The sequence below is a fragment of the Canis lupus genome, chromosome 9 (assembly GCF_011100685.1).
Source record: "Canis lupus familiaris isolate Mischka breed German Shepherd chromosome 9, alternate assembly UU_Cfam_GSD_1.0, whole genome shotgun sequence".
NCBI lineage: Eukaryota > Metazoa > Chordata > Mammalia > Carnivora > Canidae > Canis > Canis lupus.
Window position 1 is genome coordinate 46,102,963 of NC_049230.1, and position 14,934 is coordinate 46,117,896.

Genomic DNA, 14,934 nt, shown 5'->3' on the forward strand with positions numbered 1-14,934 from the left:
CTGGCAGAGCTCCTATGAGGGTGCTAATGAGTGAGGAAGACCAAGGGCTCAGCAGCTTGATAGCGAGGGATCTCCAGAGGGTGGAGAGGCAAGACCACTTCCTGAAGGAGTTAGAGTTTCTGGAGGTATGAATTGACAGGAAGACCCTACGCCATATGGTGCAGAACTTCCCTGAACAAGAGCAGGAGAAAGACTTGAGTGTGGCTCCATCAACTGAGGAAAGTTCTAAATGGAGGAGCGTGAATGTGTTCAGAGAAAGAAGATGGATTGTGTGTGTACGTGGTGGGGGGGAGCAGGGCCACCTTAGTAGGGTGGGTGGTTGCAAGGGAGGGAGGGAAAGATCACAGGCTGAAGAAGTGTGAAGTCCACAGGAAGGCAGCGGGCAGGAGGAGGGGTTCGCAGGTCTGAGAGACCCTCCCATACTGATATATATCAGACAGACAGCCTGACAGACAGACAGTCTGATGGTAGAAATAGGGTCAATGAGTTAATTCAGGGAGTGGGGATCTGGGGAGAGTGTTGAGGAAGAACAAAGACAGTGGGCACAGGGGACACTGTACAAAGGTGAAACTGGGCTGAGGGGCTCCTTGTGGGGCTAGGATCTGGTCCTTTCAAAAGGATAAAAGATTACAGCAGAAACGAAGTCGGAGAGGTCCTGCACAACATTTGGAATCTAACCTCCTGGAGTCCGCCCACCAACTTTTTTTCTTTTGCCTCCAGCCTTCGTCCCTGTGGTTCTCTTCTCCAGGACTGCCTTCTGTCTAGGGGAAGAACTCCTATTCACCCATCAAAGCCCAGTCCTAAGAGCACTTCCTCCGAGGAGCCTTCCCGCCTTTCTCTAGCACTCCGTACACCTTTTTCCCCTTCAGCGCACAACACATCCACTCCGCGGCCAAGATGACCCACCGGAAGCTTCTTGGAATCTCCCTGCAACCCTAGTGAGGAGACCATGGGTAGATGGAGAGGGCTGGAATAAAATGAACCCAGAACACAGAGTAGAAACAGGGTGAGGACAGGGTCGGGACGCGGTGGGAGTCAGGAGAACCAGCGGGAACCGACAACCACCACCTGGCCCCCAAGGCCTGAAGACGTTAGCGGAGGAAAGAGAGAGCCTCTGGGGGGCGCCGGAGACCTTACTGTCCGTCGGGGACCGCGAGCGGCTGCGCAGGCGGCCCCTCAATGAGTGACTCAGCTACTACCTCTGGCGGGGGCGCCGGGGTGGAGGATGGCGCGAGGGGCGGCGCGCACCGCACCCACCAGCCCCGCAGCCCGCGCCGTTGCTAAGCTCGCCGAGGCCTGAGAGAGCCGGGATCTGCGCGAACCTCAGCGGTTACCATGGTAACGCTGCGCCCCAGCTTCTCGCGCGCGGCGGCTGAGGGAGGCGCAGCCAATCAGAAGCCGCAAGCGTTCTCGGGGACCCGCTCCCACCCCCCGGCGTGTGGGCCGGGGTCAGGAGGTGCGGGGAGGAGGCGCTGCGTGGGCCGCGGAGACCCGGCGCTCACCACAGGCCCGATGCAGCGCGGAGGGGGGCAGGCGGGGCCGCTTCCGGGGTAGCGGTGCGCGTGCCCACGCGCCAGAGCGGGGTCCCCTCCCTCCCAGAGGGCGTCACCTGCCAGAGCCGGGCCTTCACGTGGGAGGCAGAACCTTGCCAGGGGATCCCGGGCTGCAGTCCCTGCGGTCACGTTTCGGGTCAGGGGGTTGGAGACGAGGTAGCGCAAGCAGGTCCCTCGAAATGGCTCACGCGGGGAACCTGGGGACTGCGGGGGGGGGGTCGCTTCTGCGGGATCCCCAGGAGGCGCTGTCCAGCCTTTCCCAGTCGAATATCCGGAGTTCCCTCCAGAGACCTCCAAAGTTCAGGGCAAGCTGTTTGGGTAACAGCCCTGCCCAGGCTCATGGAAGGCCCTACGTGACAGCCTCTGGACTATCCCAGAGAGCCGGGGGGGGGGGGGGGGGGGGGGGGGGGAGGGAGCGCCAACATGCGCGCCCGCAGGTGTCAGTGCCCGGAGAGGTCTGGGTGCGAATGGGTTTATTCTGTGCACACCTGAACCCGTGTGGCTGAATGAAGGTGGGCGTGTTGGGGGTGCGGCGGGTATAAACGGACAGTCCCAGCCAGGAATGTCTAAGGAGGCGCTCCCCGAGATCTTGTCCACTTTCTTCTTAGGACTTCTGTAATCTCCCTCCCCTCGTCTACTTGCCACCAGAGTCCCCTCCTTGCGGGCAGGACTTCACACCGAGGCAATGTGAGAATCTAGAAATAGGTACATGGGAAAGTTTAGCTCAAAACCCCAGAGTTTGTGGCGCTCGAGGTTCCGGGGCATACTGGGTCCTCACGGGGGCACCTCTGGGAGAGTGAGCCTGCGAATACAGGCCTCTCCCGGGTCCGGCTCCGGCTCCGGCTCCGGCTCCACATCTGTGAGCCTCCAGCCCAACCCAGGTGCGCGGTAGGGAGGTCGCGACTGTGTCGCGTAAAGCCCCGCACGGCCGCGAGGTGGCGCCATAGCTGCAGCAGCGCGTGCCGGCCCGGGCCGCTCCAGATAAGAGTGTGCGGAAAGCGCGGCGGGGCTGAGACGCGACCAGGACGCGGGGAGGACGGACCAGCAGGACAGACCGACCGGGGCCCCGGCGGGCGGAGGGCAGCACAGCCACGTCCCCCCTGGATCCGCCGGCAGCCGGGCCCGGGGCTTCCGACATGCCCCCCAGGTGGGTCCTCAACCTCGGGACCAGAAGGGACAGGGGATCCGGACGGCCCGGTCCTTACGCGCTGGCCGCCTCGGGCGCATCCTTCGGCCTGGGCGCCCCAACGCGGCTGGCGTCCAGGACTCCGGGTGTCGCCCCTAGAGGACTCGGGACCGCCGGGCCGCTGCTCCGCGCCGAGTTCACGGCCGGGGTCAGCGGCCCGGGCCCGACTCTGCCCGCACATGGGCCGGAGAGGCGAAGGGAAGGGAAGGGGAGCTGGCGGGCGGGGCTGGCAGGGGCGCTGCCCTGGCACAGCTCGGCGCCTGGCAGCGGGGCGGGTGGGGCGCCGGCTGGGAGCTGCCACCGCCACGGGCAGGGAAGCCGGGTCGGGTTGCGGCCGCAGGTAACGGGCCGCGAGGCCCTGCGGGCCAGGAGGGGAGCAGGGTGGGCCGGCGAACGAGCGGGCAGGGGAGCGCCGAGCTCCGCTCAGGCCCCAGGGCCGCCTGGCTGCCGAAATTGGGAGCCGAGAGGAAAAGCTGGGAGTCGAGGGACTGGGGCTGGCCCGCTTCTCCCGGCCTGTCTGAAGTTGGGAAACTTTTCCCCAAGTTTGGGGCGGCGGAGTTCCCGTGGAGAAGGGGCCGAAGGGAGCTGGGGAGGGAGGCGCCGGGGCCCGCGAATGCAGAGCTGAGGCCGAGACCGGGGCCAGGACGCGGGTGGGGCGCAGGCCAGGGTCAGGGCCGCAGCCGGCTGTGCGCCGTGCCCGCCCGGGGCGCTGCCCCCTCCCTCCCCTGGGAGCTGCGTGGCTCCCCCCTCCCCCCCACCTGCTTCCTGCCTCAGCCTCCTGCCCCGATATAACGCCCTCCCCGCGCCGGGGCCGGCCTTCGTGTTCTGCCGCCACCGCAGCCTCTGCCTCCGCTCCCCGCGCCGCGGCCGCGCCCGGGCCCCAACTGAAGGCCTGACAGCCCCCGGGCAGGGCGGCGCCACGGCGGGCACCGCGCACCCCTCCACGGGATCACTTCCCCCAGCTGGGGCAACTTCTCCCGAGGCGGGAGGCGCTTTTTACTCGGCTCCCTTGTATCCCAATTGGGCAGACTTCTCAGCCCTGAATGACTTTTCCTGAAGCGGACATTTTCCTCAAATCCGGTAACTGTCTCCGAAGGGGTCACTTCCCCCAAACAGTGTTCTCCTTCGGAAGTCCCCAGACCCCAGCCTGTGTGCCCGGTGCCAGCCGGGCCTGGGCGAGCGGTCCAGCCTGGCCTCCTCTCCACCAGCCACTCGCCTATGCCTTCTGGTGCAGGCCACCGGCCCAGGCTTCCACACCAGGAGGCCGCCGACCCCTCTGCCAGCGCCTAGGCCGCCGCGCGCGATGCCCCAGCCGAGCTGAGGGGAAGGGGAAGTTGGGGGGAGAAGCGCCGGGTTGGATCCTGGCAGCGAGGGCTCGAGGGCTCGGGTGAGGCTCTGACCCGGCTGCGGTGTGTCCCTGCAGGAGAGTGTGCTGGGCAGACGATGCTGGACACGATGGAGGCGCCGGGCCACTCGAGGCAGCTGCTGCTGCAGCTCAACAACCAGCGCACCAAGGGGTTCTTGTGCGACGTGATCATCGTGGTGCAGAACGCCCTCTTCCGCGCGCACAAGAACGTGCTGGCGGCCAGCAGCGCCTACCTCAAGTCCTTGGTGGTGCATGACAACCTGCTCAACCTGGACCATGACATGGTGAGCCCGGCGGTGTTCCGCCTGGTGCTGGACTTCATCTACACCGGCCGCCTGGCTGATGGCGCAGAGGCGGCGGCGGCGGCGGCCGTGGCCCCGGGGGCTGAGCCGAGCCTGGGCGCCGTGCTGGCCGCCGCCAGCTACCTGCAGATCCCCGACCTCGTGGCGCTGTGTAAGAAGCGCCTCAAGCGCCACGGCAAGTACTGCCACCTGCGGGGCGGCGGCGGCGGCGGCGGCGGCTACGCACCCTACGGGAGGCCGGGCCGGGGCCTTCGGGCCGCCACGCCCGTCATCCAGGCTTGCTACTCGTCCCCGGCTGGGCCTCCGCCGCCGCCCTCGGGCGAGCCGTCTTCGGGCCCCGAGGCCGCTGTGAACACCCACTGCGCGGAGCTGTACGCCTCGGGCCCCGGCCCGGCCTCCGCACTCTGCGCCCCGGAGCGCCGCTGCTCCCCGCTCTGCGGCCTGGACCTGTCCAAGAAGAGCCCGCCGGGCTCCGCGCCTCCTGAGCGGCCGCCGGGCGAGCGCGACCTGCCCTCCCGCCCAGACAGCCCTCCCAGTGCCGGCCCCGCTGCCTACAAGGAGCCACAGCTCGCCCTGCCGCCGCTGCCGCCGCTGCCCTTCCAGAAGCTGGAGGAGGCCGTACCGCCGCCGGACCCGTTCCGTGGCGGCGGCGGCAGCCCGGGACCCGAGCCCCCGGGCCGCCCCGACGGGCCCAGCCTCCTCTACCGCTGGATGAAGCACGAGCCAGGCCTGGGCAGTTACGGCGACGAGCTGGGCCGGGAGCGCGGCTCCCCCAGCGAGCGCTGTGAGGAGCGCGGCGGGGACCCAGCCGCCTCGCCCGGGGTACCCCCGCTGGGCCTGGCGCCGCCGCGCTACCAGGGCAGCCTGGACGGGCCAGGCGCGGGCGGCGACGGCGACGACTACAAGAGCAGCAGCGAGGAGACAGGCAGCAGCGAGGACCCCAGCCCTCCAGGCGGCCACCTCGAGGGCTACCCGTGCCCGCACCTGGCTTACGGCGAGCCCGAGAGCTTCGGCGACAACCTGTACGTGTGCATCCCGTGCGGCAAGGGCTTCCCCAGCTCGGAGCAGCTGAATGCACACGTGGAAGCTCACGTGGAGGAGGAGGAGGCGCTGTATGGCAGGGCCGAGGCGGCCGAGGTAGCCGCGGGGGCCGCCGGCTTGGGGCCCCCTTTTGGAGGCAGTGGGGACAAGGTCGCTGGGGCTCCGGGCGGCCTGGGCGAGCTGCTGCGGCCGTACCGCTGCGCGTCGTGCGACAAGAGCTACAAGGACCCGGCCACGCTGCGGCAGCACGAGAAGACGCACTGGTTGACCCGGCCCTATCCGTGCACCATCTGCGGGAAGAAGTTCACGCAGCGCGGAACCATGACGCGCCACATGCGCAGCCACCTGGGTCTCAAGCCCTTCGCGTGCGACGCGTGCGGCATGCGCTTCACGCGCCAGTACCGCCTCACCGAGCACATGCGCATACACTCGGGCGAGAAGCCCTACGAGTGCCAGGTGTGCGGCGGCAAGTTCGCGCAGCAACGCAACCTCATCAGCCACATGAAGATGCACGCCGTGGGTGGCGCGGCAGGCGCAGCTGGGGCTCTGGCGGGGTTGGGGGGGCTACCCGGCGTCCCCGGCCCCGACGGCAAGGGCAAGCTCGACTTCCCCGAGGGCGTCTTTGCTGTGGCCCGACTCACGGCAGAACAGCTGAGCCTGAAGCAGCAGGACAAGGCAGCCGCGGCCGAGCTGCTGGCGCAGACCACGCACTTCCTGCACGACCCCAAGGTGGCGCTCGAGAGCCTCTACCCGCTGGCCAAGTTCACCGCGGAGCTGGGCCTCAGCCCGGACAAGGCGGCCGAGGTGCTGAGCCAGGGAGCGCACCTGGCCGCGGGACCCGACGGCCGGACCATCGACCGTTTTTCCCCCACCTAGAGCGCCTCCTGCCGGCCCGCCTCGTCGCCGCCGCGTGGCCCCGGCCCGCGTCCCCGGGGAACGGCGGTGGCAGCGCGAGCAGGCACCCCGCGCCCGGACAACTGTAGTAGCAGCGGCAGCATCGCCGCAGTGGCGGCGGCCCCACCTGGCCTCACTGCTTTGTGCCTTAGCCCGGGGGTGGGGGTGGGGGTGAAACCCCGGGACGGGGGTGGGATGGGGGAAGGGAGATTTATATTTTTGATATCAGCTTTGACCAAAGGAGACCCCCGCCCTTCTCCGCCTCTTCCTGTGGTTCGTCGGCCCCCTCCCCCGGCTCCGTGCTGCTCTTGGAGGGAGGGGTGTCACTGTTGGGGCGCTCCCGGCCCTACCTCCGGCCCTTGCGACCACACCCATTCTCACTGTGAATCTCCCCGCTGGGGTCGGAGCGTCGGGCAGAGTTAGGGAGCGGGGAGGGGACTGAGCCGGCCGGAGGGCCCCCCACCCCCTGCTCCCGCCCGCCCCGGGACTGATAATGTGAAGTTCCTCATTTTGCACAAGTGGCACTAGCCCCAGGGCCAACCCTTCCCTCCCTCTGGAGTCAGAGGGCTGAGACAGCCCTGGCCTACCGGTCTCCCACTCCCGCAGTGTCCTCCCCATCCCTCCTTTCCCTGGGGCCCCGGACCATATTTATTGCATGCGCCCCGGGCGGCCCCCCACCCGGAGCCCAGGCTGGGCTGGGCTGGAATGTGGTCTCTTTAGCTCCCTCCTCCCCGTTTGTATATTTCCTACCTTGTACACAGGCTCTTCCAGAGCCGCTTCCATTTTCTATACTCGAACCAAACAGCAATAAAGCAGTAACCAAGGACCCTGGACCCTGCTGCTCTCTTCCGCCCTGCATAAGGACCTGGGTGGGTGGAGGGGCCCGATGTGCACCCTCATACAGGTGCAGAGAGGCTTGGGACCTTCTTCCCTCCCCAGTCCCAGAGACAGATGGGCAAGAGGTCAGGCATGTTCATAACTAAAAATTTATTAAGGAAAACAAAACCAGTGCTGCAAATGGGACAGAAAAGAGAGCTGGGTCTCCCACCCACCTAGTCATTGGCCTTCATCCAGGGGAGAGGATCTCACAGGAGAATCCGGGACCCTGTACCCCAAAGAGCCAGTCTTCTGAGGTCCTGGGGGACTTCATACCCCCAAACCACTGGTGGCTCTCCTGCACAGTACCTCCTCCTCCTGGTATAGTCTCGGGCCTCAGGGAGGTAGGTACAGCTTTGCTCCCATCCTCTGGGAAGGCTGTACAGTCCAGACAGGGAGCTCAGAGGGATGCCCTCTCTGATCCCATCAAAATTTACTCCTGGATCCTCCTCAAAGTCTTGTCTTCCTCCGAGTTCCTTTCATCCCTGTCCCAGGTTTGGGAGAACCCATTTCCAGTAGGAAGCCCCGTGAATGAGTCTTGGGACACAGGTGCCAGCTAAAGAGGTAACCAAAACCTCAAAGGCCAAAAGGTCCCCTGTCAAATTCTTTCTTCCAGGTCAAAGCTAAAAATGGTGTACACTCCAGGATAGGCAATGCCCCTCTCAAGCACTGGCCGCCCTACCTCAGACTGGGCTGCAGGACCTGGAAGTTTCTCAGAGCACAGGGGCCTGAGAAAGAAGGCCAAGGCAGGAAAGCTTTATTAGGTTCCTGCCACAGAGGAGGAAGAGGTACCAGAGGAGAAAGAGTCAGAGTGGGAACCCCCATGGCAAGGACCTGAGGTGAAGAATGTGAGGGAGGTAAGAGGGGTCAACAGGAAAGGGAATGAGGATAAGGGGATGATTCAGGAGGGAGGGAGGGAGGGAGCTGAGAGGAGGGGGGGAACTGAGAAGAGTCTGAAGAAATTTTGTGAAATGGGAACTAGAGCAAAAGGAAGGCCAATGAGGGAGAGGAGCAGGCAAAGGCCACCCAGGAAGCATGAGCCTGAGACCAGATGTCCCTTCCCTCTAGACCCATGACCATCCAAGGGAGAATGAGTGGCAAAGTGTAATGGACCCAGAATGATAAGGACAGGAAGAAGAGCAGTGATGGATGTGTGTTTGGGCAGGGGGTACAAAAGGTGGGGCCTAGGGCTGCTGTTGGGGACATGGTGTCCAGAGAAGACACACCCTGGGCACTCTCTTCATGGCATGACCAAAGCCTCTTGGGACACATTGAGGACAGAGGTTGTGAAGATTAAAAGGACCCATCGTTTCACCTGCACCTGATGGAAATGCAATCCCCTGCTCTATCTCCAGCTGAGAGAGTGGCTGAGTCCCTGGGCTGAGGAGGCCTTCTGCAAGCCCTTGAACTAGACAGGGGGAGGGAGAAAGGCTGAAATCATGGGCGGCCTGTCTGGCTCACCCACCTGCTGTCACTGCAGCCAGCCACCTCTCTGCTAAATCTTGGCAGCCCAGGAGGGTCCCAGCAGCTTCCGCCCGACCCTCAGGAGGGGCTCTGTGAGGAGCAGCTCCCCCACAGCATGGCCACGGTGTGGGTTGGAAGAGGATGGTTTATTGTCTGGGTGGATTGGTGGCTCAGGCACGTGGGCATCTTCGGTGCTACACTGGGCGCCTGGTGGCCTCTCAGGAATGGTTCCATGGGGGGGGGTCCCCAGTGTGGCCCCCTCAGCCCACCTGGGCCCACGTGAGGAAGGCTGGGATGTCCCGCACAGGCACATTCCTCGTCAGTGCCTTCACACGCAGGTTGCGGTCATCTGTCAACAGCACCACCTCCCGCAGCAGCCGGATTGGCTCTTCTGTAGGCATGAGAGAGTAGAAGGACTTCACTGAGGGCAGGAGGTAGAGAGAGGCAGAGGCTCCCTCTCCTCTCTCCAAGGGGGAATGTGGCCCAGGAAGGGTCAGGGCCAGTTATTTCTTGGCTCTTTTACAAGTCTTTCCCTCACGCCATCAACGAGGGTACCCCTCCCCTACTGGCTTAGGGAGGACCATGCAGGGCCAGGGCTGGCCTTCTGCTTCAGACCCCAGCCTCCAACCCAGGACTTAGTGGCCTCATGCCCAGAGATCTGCCCATGCCACTGGCCTCCACAGACCCCTCTCCCAGGACACTGAACTGTGGGAGCAGATGAAGCCCTTTTCCTTCTGCTCCTTCGGACTGCATGGCTGGTCCTGGGCTCACAATGACTCCTCTCTTCTTGTGCATCCTCTCCCTCCAAGACTAGCAGGTTACTGCTTTAGCTCAAGATGGAATCTAAAGTGTATCCAGGCCCCCAGATGTGAGGAGAAGGGTTAGTTCAACGTAGCTCTGAGGAGAGGAGGGCAAGCAAGGGTCCCTGGTAGAGCCGTGCCAAGATGGCTGAGTTAGAGGCAATTTCCTCTATTACATGAAAGTAATCAATGTAAAGGTAAAGGGTGAGAACCTCTAACAATACAGAAGAGGACAAAGGAAATGAAAAGTCAAAGTCATCCTCCTGGTTCTCTCCCTTCAGGGCTAAGATCTATGCATACTCTGAGATTTTTTGATGCCCATGTGCAAGTATATATACTTGTTACATAAGCTTTTTTCCCAACAACATTACAATCATACTAGCCATATTTATTTTATTCAAATGTTTTTTTTTTAAAGATTTTATTTATTTATTCATGAGAGACAGAGAGAGAGAGAGAGAGAGGCAGAGACACAGGCAGAGGGAGAAGCAGGCTCCATGCAATGAGCCTGATGTGGGACTCAATCCTGGGACTTGATCCCGGGACTCCAGGATCATGCCTTGGGCCGAAGGCAGGTGCTAAACCACTGAGCCACCCAGGGATCCCCTATTTTATTCAAATTTGATATATTTTAAAGCCCCTTCTGTATCAGCACAAGCAGCCTTTGTTCTTTTCAGATGACCTCTTAACAAGATGTCTTCCACTACCTCTCTTTTCCAAATTCCCTAACCTTTCAATGTACTGGAGAGAATTTAAGCCAGGGCCAAGTACCCACACGAGTGACATCCCCACCCCAGGTCAGGCCGCTCAGTGGTAGGCCCACCCCTCAGCCCTTAGTCCCAGGCTGGGTATTTCCTGACGGAGGTCCGGCAGACAGTGAGGCACAGGAAATGTCCTGCGGGGCTTACTAACTGCGGGGGGGCTGGCGGGGCTGGGCAGTTGCAAGTGTCCAGGTCTGGACCTGAGCAGTTTCAGGCTTGCCAACTCCAGGCGGGGAGGCTGAGAACTGGCTGTCAGCCTGGGAGGAGTTTGGGGGAAGAGGGAGGGAGAGGCTCATGAGGCTGACACTGGTGGGAGAAGGGGACGGGCGGAAGGAGAATGGGTGGGAGGTGAGGGCTGCGGTGGGCAGACAGGGAGAGGAAAGGCCACATGAGCAGAGATGATGCTCTTAGATGGCTCTGCTGCCTGGGCCTGGCCCTTCAGGCGTGGGTGTGCTGGCTGTGCTTTCTGGGGTTCCCAGCTGGCTGCTCGAGGTAGCCCCACAGCTCCTGTCCTGGGGCTTAGACCAAGAGAGTCCCAGGCCTTAGGATAGACGACTAAGGCCCAGCATTGCTGGCAGGGGTCTGCAGGGGTTTCTGTGGATACTTTCAGACATTTTTAACAATAAACATCCTCTGTTTTGACACTGGTAACTTCACTTTGTTAGAAACCAGAGACTGTCATCTTGTCAGGCCCCATCCGCCATAATCCACATGATTTTAAAATTCAACATCGTTTACACATAAACATTTAGTGACGGTTTCTCTGTGAATCTGACAAGTTAATCTGCTAAGAATTCACACTGACAAATGGGGTTTGATTACACTAGCCATTGCTGATGTAATTCTGATAGGGGCGGTCCCCAGGATGGCAATGGGTTCCTGCAGGCTGTTTGGGGTGAAGTGGGGGTGGAGAGACTAGTAAGGCCAAAGCCAAAATGTGTCTCAGCTAAGAAAGAAACAGTTCCGAGGCTGGGTGGGGCCGTGGCAGTATTGGAACCATACTTCTCAACAAGGCCTTCTGCAAGGTTGCCTACCTCTCTCTCAGAAGGTGCCCCTCTAAGAAGCTGCCTGGGAGCAGAGCCCAAGCTCCTCTGTTGGACCCCTTTCTACCACTTCACTGCTCCAGGTCTGGCCTCAAGGGACAGAACATGCAAGCATCGTGGCAGGACTCCCCTGAAGAACAGCACTGTGGGCTCATTATGAGCCCCTGATGCAGAAAGCCAGGCAGGAGTGAGGGGCTACATGGACACAGGTGGCAGGAGCAGCAGAAGAGAAGACAACCTCCCTACCGGCTTGGAAGCCAGGGCTAGCAAACTGAGCAGGGAAGTGAGATGGGCAACAACCACCAAAAGAAAATGACAAGATGTAGTTCCCTATACATAGTTAGAAACCTAGCAGTAAGAATGCCCAAGTCCGCAGATAACACAGAGCAAGGATGTCCTAGGAAGACATGTCAGAGTCTTGGGAGCCAGGAGCAGAAAATACCCAAGCCCTGCTGACTCTGAAGGGCTGTGCAGGAAAGCGTTCTGGATTGAGGATGCGGTGCTAAAATACCTGAAGAGTCCCAGAGTGGGCCTTTGGCCCAAAGACAGGTCTACTGGTCACCAAGGAGCCCTTGAAAATTGGGCTGAGGGCTCAGTCTTCAATCTGTTGCCTGCCCCCAAAGTCACATGACACAGAGACAGGAAGAAAAGGCCCACTACTGGCTGGGGAAGTACCTCCACTACTGGCCTGCTGGAGGGTAAACATTTAGGGATGAACTGAGAGGGTGAGAGTGGCCAGGAAAAGGAAGGTGGGCCCTAGGGACCAGTGGGGACTGTCCTCTCAGAGCTGCAGAGGGCTGGGTTCAGGAGACCATGGCCAGAATAAGCTACACTGAATCATAGACATTCTTGCTGTCAGAGGACTCACTGAAGACCCAAGAAAGGAAATGGAGTCATGTTGAGTGGGAAAGCTCACTGCCTAGAGCCTGGCTTCCAGGGCTAGGTCACCCCTAGTTGGCCCAGGGTCCACCTGGGATGCGGGGAGCTGTGACAGAGAGGTAGGATTTCCAGAAGGCTGGCCTCAGGCTTGCATCCACCTTCCCAGGCCAGAATTGGTGAAGGGACCCTTCCCTAAGGCTGAGGGTATGGATGATCCTGAGGCAGAGGCAAAACTGTACCTTTGTTGGTGGGCATGAAGTCCTTAGCCTTGTCTTTGCAGTAGTGGAGGCAACAGGAGAGTATCAAGTCATCGTTGTTACCCTGGGGGAAGAAAGTGTAAGAAATGCCACTGGGCAGGAGGGGGCGCCATTCAGAGGAGGCACAGGTATACTTGTGCCATCTGGGGTCTTGGGGAGGATCACATCCCAGAGTCCCTCCCCTACATGTTCTGGCCCTGCTTGGCCAGGCCCAACTGTGCCAAGTGTGATCTAGGGGACAAAGAACTGCCCCTCTGGGGCCTTGATGGTAGCTGCCTGCCCCCAAGCTGTCTGGGCTGCCTGAGCTGTCCGAGCTCCTGGACACCCTGTTCTGAGGGTGGCTATGGGCTCCCCCTTTTCTGCTGCAGGTCTTACCAGTTGCCCAGTGATGTCCTCACTGCGAAAGGCGATGGATTCAAGTTCATTGCCACGGCTGGTCAGGGCCCGTAGACAAGTGTCCCGACTCTCAAATCGCCGCTCGAGGAATTCGATGGACTTCCGGGCCTTTTCCTGCACTACACGGGCATAGCCTCCAGCCCGGTGGTCTGTCTCCTGCCCCTTGGCCAGGCCGTCCAGCTCATTGATCACTGATAAGACAAAGTCCCACAACGTATCAGCCTCAGCAATCAACAATTCTGTCCTCACACTTTAGGCTCACTTTCCCAGCCAGTCCCCCGTCAGACTACAGGCTCCATCCTGTTCACAGGAGTCTTCCAATGATGCTAGGGAAAGGTGGGGGGGCAAGAAGTGTTCCTGACTTGTCACAGAGCTCTATCTTTATGCCTCCTCCTCTGGGCCCCACCCTCCTCCTAGAAGGAACCTACAGGGATTTTCTGGAGCTGCTGTATTCAGAGGAAGAAACCTGGCCCCTCTAATCACATTCCTCAGTTATAGGATCAAATTGAAAGGGTCTCTCAGGAGAGGCAAGGGTAGCCACTAAAGGACAAGAGGTCCTCCCCCTCATCAATCTGGATTTCCAACCACAGCAGTTCATATGGGGCAGAGTTCTCTGCTCCATCCCTTGGCATAGTGCAGGGAGGTCACCAAATGGGAAGCAATAGTCACAGCCTTACTTGCAAGGACCCTGGTATCCCTCAAACCATGCCCTTGGCACATCTACTCCTGATATTGCACGTGTGTTTGTGTGTGTGTGTGTGTGTGTGTGTGTGTGTCTGCCTGCCTATGTGTCTGGGACACGGCTTCATTTTCTGGTGAAGATTCTTTCCAAAATTCCAGCCAAAAGCCTGAGGTCAAGTGGGAAATATGTACTCCTTGGGGGCTCCGGGAGAGTTTGGGGTCTGAGGCCTCTCCTCAGTGCAATGATTCATGGCTCAGGGAGTCGGCATGAGCATGCTGTTCCATGGTGAGCCTGGCACTCACTGTCTGGGTATTCGGAGACACTTTCTGGAAAGGGCCTTGTGGGAATACACATACACACACAGACACACACACAGAGCCCAGACTTTCATCAACCTGAGACTGCTGCATGTCCACACAATGTATGGTTGAGGCTGGGAAGTAGTGGTGGACGAGTGTATGGTACAGCAAACAGAACATCAAACACGAAAAACTGGTATTCCATCCCAAAATCTCCTTTCCTGCTTCCAAACTAAACAGGCTTCAAAGGGGAAGCTTGTTTGTGCTTCTGCACCAGGCGGGGCTTCTTCATGCTAGGGTCAGGTCTAAGGAGCAGAAGCAGGTTAAAGAGACAAGAAACAAGCAGGGAAGGCTGTCGGCTTAACCCTTTGTCCTCCGGACACAGAGTGGGAATCCACTGAGGGAGCCTCACTGAACAGGAGTTCCCTTTACAGATCCTGAGAGTCGGGACACTGTCCCACTGAAGAAGGTTCAAAGAGGCGGCCCTGCCCTTCTGTGGCAGAGCTGTCATTTCCTAGCACCCACGGAGTGGGGGGGTGGGCATCTATCTATTCTATGTGTGTCCTCCCCAGGGTTTTTTTTCTCATATATTTGCTCCCTCCCCACCATCTGGCTTTCCCTGCTGAACAAGCTTCTCAAGGCCAAGGGCTTACAGCTCTGCCTTTTGCTGGATCCTCCAGGAATAAGGAGAGTGTGAGCACACAGTAGGGGCACAATCGGTGCTGAGGACCAAGAACCTGGCTAGCCTGGTATGGTGTCTGACACTCTTTCCAAGTCTTAGGGAGCTCCTGAGATGTCAGCAATCTCTCAGTTATCCATTTCCTGACTGTTAGCAAAAGTGACCACTCACTTTCTTTCCCCTAAAAATCTCCGGAGTAGGAAAGAACAGAGACATATTATCTGGATAGCTATCCCATCCCAGGATGCAGTGAGGGAAGAGAGGAAGCTAAAACAACTTGATGGTCTTGCTGCTCTACTTTTGAAGAACAGAAGGCCTTCCCTTAGGTCTAAGGCCTGGATTTAAGAGGTTCTGGCCAGGCCACATGGGGAGGGGGAAGGAAGACAGGGAGGGTGGAGGCGGGACGAGGGCTGCTTCAGTGCCAACATTCTCAGGTGGTGCTAACGTGTTTCCCAC

The 14,934-nt window shown here is 60.3% G+C and overlaps 2 protein-coding genes across 5 annotated transcripts in view; one reads left to right on the forward strand and one right to left on the reverse strand.

The window, feature by feature from the left end:
- The first annotated feature begins 1,173 nt into the window (after positions 1-1,173).
- On the forward strand, positions 1,174-7,169 carry HIC1 (HIC ZBTB transcriptional repressor 1). 3 transcript variants are annotated; one of them, XM_038548516.1, is made up of 2 exons: positions 1,174-1,338; positions 4,163-7,169. In XM_038548516.1, exon 2 carries the CDS (start codon positions 4,183-4,185, stop codon positions 6,322-6,324), a length of 2,142 nt encoding a protein of 713 aa, XP_038404444.1. In that variant the 5' UTR covers positions 1,174-1,338; positions 4,163-4,182; the 3' UTR covers positions 6,325-7,169. The 3 variants fall into 3 exon arrangements, with proteins under 3 accessions (XP_038404444.1, XP_038404445.1, XP_038404443.1); XM_038548517.1 differs by lacking the exon at positions 1,174-1,338 and adding an exon at positions 2,286-2,700; XM_038548515.1 differs by lacking the exon at positions 1,174-1,338 and adding an exon at positions 3,572-3,819.
- Positions 7,170-7,310: 141 nt separating this feature from the next.
- The window catches only part of SMG6 (SMG6 nonsense mediated mRNA decay factor), a 243,419-nt gene continuing 235,795 nt past the window's right edge, over positions 7,311-14,934 (reverse strand). The window contains exons 17-19 of one of the 2 annotated variants that reach the window (XM_038548499.1): positions 12,798-13,009; positions 12,405-12,486; positions 7,311-9,073 (exon numbers count right to left, since the gene is read on the reverse strand). In XM_038548499.1, coding sequence (XP_038404427.1) covers positions 8,943-9,073; positions 12,405-12,486; positions 12,798-13,009 — 425 coding nt within the window. In that variant the 3' untranslated portion in view covers positions 7,311-8,942. The remainder of the gene's footprint in view (positions 9,074-12,404; positions 12,487-12,797; positions 13,010-14,934) is intronic. The other variant, XM_038548500.1, reaches the window with a different exon arrangement.

Bases quoted from the DNA above. Each gene is read 5' to 3' on its own strand.
- HIC1 (XM_038548515.1), top strand. From the start codon at position 3,783: ATGACTTTTCCTGAAGCGGACATTTTCCTCAAATCCG. The intron at 3,820-4,162 runs GTAACTGTCTCC...GTGTCCCTGCAG, and splicing joins GGACATTTTCCTCAAATCCG to GAGAGTGTGCTGGGCAGACG.